The sequence below is a fragment of the Cervus elaphus genome, chromosome 27, assembly GCF_910594005.1.
Source record: "Cervus elaphus chromosome 27, mCerEla1.1, whole genome shotgun sequence".
Taxonomy (NCBI): domain Eukaryota; kingdom Metazoa; phylum Chordata; class Mammalia; order Artiodactyla; family Cervidae; genus Cervus; species Cervus elaphus.
Genome location: NC_057841.1, coordinates 40,189,084 through 40,195,083, shown reverse-complemented (window position 1 = coordinate 40,195,083; position 6,000 = coordinate 40,189,084). Strand labels below are relative to the sequence as shown.

Here is a 6,000-nt window from a genome sequence, read left to right as displayed (position 1 = left end):
GTACTGGAAAGACCATAGCTTTGACTAGACAGACCTTTGTCGGCAAAGTGATGCCTTTGCTTTTTAACAAACTGTCTAGGTTTGTCAGGGCTTCCAAGCAGCACACTTCTTTTAATTTCATGGCTGCAGTCACCATCCGCAGTGATTTGGAGCCCAAGAAGAGAAAATCTGTCACTGCTTCCATTTTTTACCTATTTGTCATGAAGTGATGAGACTGGGTGCCATGATCTTAAGTTTTTGAATGTTGAGTTTTAAGCCAGATTTTTCTCTCATTTTAAAGATGAGAAAGCCTGATATAGACAGGTTAAATAATTTGTCCTAGTCTTGAAGCTGGTGAGTTTTAAAGCCTAGATTAGCATAGGCAGAGTTTATACAGTTTCTTTAGCTTGGGGATCAAACATGTATGAAATTACATGTAAATGTTTTACTCAGCATGTGGTAGCTATTATCTTCTTCCATAGGTTGGACACACTGGTTTGCATATAGCAGATATATGTATTTGCTAAATTAATGCATTTATGAATGTTCTGATAAAAACCATTCTGTATTTCAAACTAAGGCCAAGTACTTTTTAATTTTACACTTTGAAACAGCCCAATAATCCTATTTATAAATGTCTTATGAAATTGGTATTTCATTCTAACCAATTGTTCCTGTGCAATTAAGTCATGTCCGATTCTTTGTGACTCCATGGATTGTAGCATGCCAGGCTCCTCTGTCCTTCACATCTATATTCTACTATGAAAACACCAATCAACACATGAACATTTAACACAAATGTAGCCAGAGCTCAATATATTATTATTAAGCACATTGAAAAAAATGATTCTTTTGACTTTTCATTAATATTTGATCCAAGGACCATAGTTGAACTGTCAACAGTTATTCCTTTTTTTCTTGGCTACACTGTGCAGCTTGCAGAATCTCGGTTCCCAACCATGGATCGACTCCAGTGAAAGCCCGGAATCCTAACTACTAGGCCATAAGGGAACTCCCAGCAATTCTTCATCGACGAAATTCACTCTGCAAAAACTATTGAAGAGAAATGTGCAATATGATTAACAAATCAAGGCATATTTCTAGTTTACGAAAACATGGAAGTGTATTTTTTCACTAAATTTGGCATTCACTTATATCGCAGAACTATTGAAATCATAAGAAATGCAAAATATAAGATTCCTCTTTTAAGTATTATCCTGTCATTTCAAGCCCAACATAAAGAAATGGCCTTGTATAGTATAAAAGTGAGCTCCTATTGTTTAATTATTCCTAATAAGAAAATTCAAATATTCATCAGTGGATATCAAATAAATAGGTCAAGTGACATAATTCTTTATTCCCACTAAGAGGAAATAAGACAAATAAGACATTATGTTCCATTTCAACCAAGAATTTTAAAAGTTAAGAATAAGTGACGAGAGACAAGTGAAAAAGATATAAACAAATTCTACTAGTAAGATTTAAATATGGTACTATACAAAGATTTAAATATTTTCTACCTCATGCTATTTGTTACTGGAGTGTAAAGAATCAGAACACTAGGAATTTATATTATCAGACATTATTTTACTTTGAAATTAGGCCTCCTAATATAAAACAATATAACTAATGTCTCTCTATTGCTTGTCCCTTGGAATAGTGATTCTTTTAACACGAATTTGATTTCTCTCTAAAAGGGAATTAATTCTAACTAGTATTTTCAGATACTCAAATTATTGATGAATTCATAGGTGAAATAACTGCCTGCACGGGTCAGATGTGGAGAAACTTCACCTTATATTTAAGATAATTACTTTTTAGGCCAAGAGTCCTCCCACAAATTTTAATGCTGCTACTTATCTCTAAATCTAAACATATGCCTGCTAAAATGTAGCAATCTTTTTGAAGTGTTCAAAAGACATGCAAAATAATATTATCTTAAATTAACATCTATAAAAGTAAATTTATAAATATAATTACATAACTATGAAATGATTCCATGAAAATGTTTAGCAGACATTAGATGTACAAAAATGATACAAATTAAAACTTTTTTACTAATAGTATCTGAAAGTTACAGACTAAAAATATTAATAATAACTGTAAGTAACCAAGTCATAACCTCAAAAAGTTGAGAATACTTAGAAGATGAAACTTATCTTTTTGATACTAATATTTAATAACTAATAAGTAGTTAGTTTTACTTAAAAGGAATCTACTCTTTCTTTTAACTAATTCTTAACACTGCCATTTTGCTTCTTTAACAAAACAGTTAAATGCCTTCCAATTATAAAGCGAGGTTAAACATCATAATAATTTACACTAAGGTAATTTTCATGGAACTTTAAATTTTGAAAAAGGAAAACACACCTATTCAACAGGAAGACACAATCTTCTTTATTAACCTCACTGTATATTCAGAAAGGATTAAAAAACACACACATTTGCTGGGCCACAAAACTGTACCAAAAGTATTTCCTTACAAAATAACTTCACAAACCAATAGTCCTGGACTGACACAAAGACATATATCGACATACATTAGCATGAATTAGTACACAATTCCAAATATTTTTGCAGCAAATTTCTAGCAGACCTTTATTCCCTTAATGAGGGAGTGTACAACTTCTTTAACTCTTTAAAAATAGTAATAAAAAATTACAAAATAACATAAATGTAGAATTAAGGCTGAGACTATATAATCTAGTATTAATAAAGTCAAACAATGTTTATAAAACTGATGCTGCTGCATATTATATATATATACATATATACACAAGATCAATCTTTAGAAATTTAAAATGCTACCGTCTGTTAAAAGTTAACCCACCAATTTAATATTTTTCCATGTATCTTAAGATGTGAATTCCGAGATACCTGTGCTTTTCTATTTTTATTCTGAATTACAAGTTTCCTCTCATATTTACAATTAAATACCTAACCTCTAGAACTTTCCTTAGACACAACAATTACAGTTGTTAAATAAGTTCACACAAAAGTAATAAAAAGGTCTGCTCTCAAGAAATAGTTCTAGCATATTCGTGATAAACATACTGAAAAACAGTACATACACTTGTCTTCAGGATTAATAAATGCTATGTGCCAGCGGTGCAGTCACTGCTGTAATTGCATATTTTCCTCTGACACATTTGCAAGATAATAACAACCAAAGGGCCCGACAACTGGAATAATTCCAGTAAGCCCACACTGTCCAGTGAGATTGACAAAACTGAATGGTTGCTTCCAGCCCTGTTTGGCTAAACATGGAAATACAAGCCTAGATTCTTGTATCACCCCCAGAAATATGCAACACCCTCTTGGTCTTCTGAAACAGAGCTGCAGAAGGCAGGGCATTCTTAGGCAGACTAATGGCCTCCTCTTCTGTCATCTCTCACACATCAGTTTTGGTTATAATCCTGATTAAAGTGGAAAAAAACACAGTTAAATTCTATATACCAAAGTTCTCCTCCCCTGTAACTCCCTCATCAGACCTCCCTGTAACTCCCTCATCAGACCTGGGTGGTTAAATACGCAGTGGAACTGTGTTCTAGTAATTATAGTAATTCTTGGTATAAACAGACTTAATTAAATCCTTGTATGTAAGCATTTCTTTCACATGTATGCAACAAATAAAAGCTTGACAGAAAGCAGAAGTTAACATATACAGACGAAGAGATAAATTCTGTGTAGCATAGTTCTTTGGAGTGGTGTATCCTACATCCAAATTTTGCAGATAATTGGTTATTTTCCCCTTTCCTAAAATGAAATTACCATTTAAAAATTTTAACAAAAATTATAATGCTTATTAGAGAAAGGTCACAAAGATAAAGCGAAAACATTCAAAAATACCCATAACTCTATTTACATACAGAGGATGAACATCTTAGTATATATTTATGCAGGTATTTTCTTACTCAGATATATTTTCTTTTTCTTTTTGGGTCGGGGGGGCTGTGCTGGGGTCTTCGTTGCTTTGAGTAGCTTTTTCTCTAGTTGTGGCAAGCGGGGGCTATGTTCTACTTGTGGTACAAGGGCTTCTCATTGAAGTGGCTTCTCTTGCCGCTGAGCACAGATTCTAAGGCGCACAGGCTTCAGCAGTTGTGGCACATGGGCTCAGTAGTTGGGCTCATGGGCTCAGTTGGGGCACAGGCTCAATAATTGTGGCACACAGCCTTAGTGGGATCTTTCCAGACCGGGGATTGAACCTGTGTCTGCTGCACTGGGCAGGCAGATTCTTTACCACTGAACCACCAAGGAAGACCTATACTTTCTTTTTAAACAATAGTTCCCTGAACTGCCATCTCCAAATAAAAGACATGCAGTTTTGGTAAAGAGCTAATCTGTAATTTTTATGAGCAGAAAATTGATTAGAAAACCGAAGTCTCCACTGAAGAAAATGAGTCTACTGCATAATATATACTGCTAGGTATATTCTGTTGATTCTAAAATCCACATTTTCCCACATGTAACATCTCTGAAATCCACCTTATAATGTCATGAGTTAATCTGCAGTGTTTTCTTTCAGGGCCTCATGGGATAATGATGCTTCTAGTAATTACTGACATCTTACAGTTGATGAAATATGGTATATAATCCCTATAAAAGCCAACAATATATAAATACATAATACACAAACACTAATAATAACATATTAACACATACATTATGTTGCTATTTCCTACTGCTGAATTTGTTTTCCATTGTATGGATGAAATCACTATTTCAATATTAAAGATACTTTCCATTCAAATGCAGTAACATTTTTGATATAGTGTGATTTACAGAGAACAGGTAGAGACGGGATGAGAAAATTACTAATTAAATTTTAATTAAATTTTAAATCAAAATTTAAAGTGATATTAGATTTCCCAAAGATAAGCAGGATATAAACAGGAAGCCACAGGCTAGAATACAGCAAATTTGCAACCTACATCTTCTCATCTGCCACCACAAGGCTTGATGACAACAGCTTTTTTATGTTTGTTTTTTGTGTATGCAAAAAGCTGTACTGACAATATGGATCTCTCTCTGAAAACATTTACACTCTTCCCCCTTTTCTTGTTATTCCACCAATTTGTTATGAATTTTCTTGGTGTTATCTTTTGTCAGTCATTGTACTGGGCCTTCAACAGGCCCCCCTTTCATCCCTGGAAATTCTCTTCCACATGCTGTTTCTTCTTCATTTTCTTCTTTCAAGGATTCCTGATAGTCTGAATTGGTTCTCTACATCTCCCCCTTTCTCTTCACATATTGTTCCCCCTCCTTGTCTGGCTTCTGCTGCTGTCCTCTGAAAGGTTTTAATTTCAGCAATGGGTTCTGTAATCCTGTTCTGGCTATATTTTTCTCTTAATAGCCTCTTGGTTTCACGAATGTAACTCCTTCCACAATCTAATCAGAACTACACAGTTTTTAAAAGAGTTCAGCTGAATCATCTTCCAGGGTTGGTTTTGTTATTTATCTTGTATTTCCCCTCACATGTTGTTGACCCCCCCTCATATGCATGATGACTCTCAGCTGTACAATTACATTTAAGAAAAAGGACTGTGCTGCTGGTCTGGATTTAGTCTACTGTTAATAAAAATAGAACTGTTTTCCCATTAAGGCTGCTCTCTGAGTAGGAATTTTAAGGGATGAGGGAGCAGGGGAGTGGGCAAGAAGGCTTTAAGGGTGTGGCTGGAAAGCCAACTAGCAGGTTGCTAGTTTGTAGATGCTGGCAACAGACAAGCCTCTAGGGTGCCACCAAACTACATCAGAAGCCATGATACCAACTTTTAATTAACTAATTTACATTGTTATCTAACTTCCTGGTGAGAGTGTTAATACCGAGAAACAGGAGAACAGAGCTCTCAAAGCCTGGGGCTGAAAACCTGGCATGGTCTAGACTCTGTTTTCTCTCCTTTTCCATTTCGCTCCCTCCTGTTTTAGGCTGGACTTCTCTGGCTGAGTCCAAGGTTCCACCAGGCAGACTGTGTCCCACTGTCTCTTGATTATTCCCAGAACCTCCTCCTTGATATTCCAGCC

General features: G+C 34.9%; 1 protein-coding gene across 2 annotated transcripts in view; it reads right to left on the bottom strand.

The window, feature by feature from the left end:
* Positions 1–550: 550 nt before the first annotated feature.
* SMCHD1 (structural maintenance of chromosomes flexible hinge domain containing 1) overlaps positions 551–6,000 on the bottom strand; it is a 120,474-nt gene continuing 115,024 nt past the window's right edge. Inside the window, exon 48 of one of the 2 annotated variants that reach the window (XM_043888882.1) lies at positions 551–1,032. In XM_043888882.1, coding sequence (XP_043744817.1) covers positions 969–1,032 — 64 coding nt within the window. In that variant the 3' untranslated portion in view covers positions 551–968. Of the gene's footprint in view, positions 1,033–2,352; positions 3,396–6,000 lie in introns of those variants that run through there. The other variant, XM_043888884.1, reaches the window with a different exon arrangement.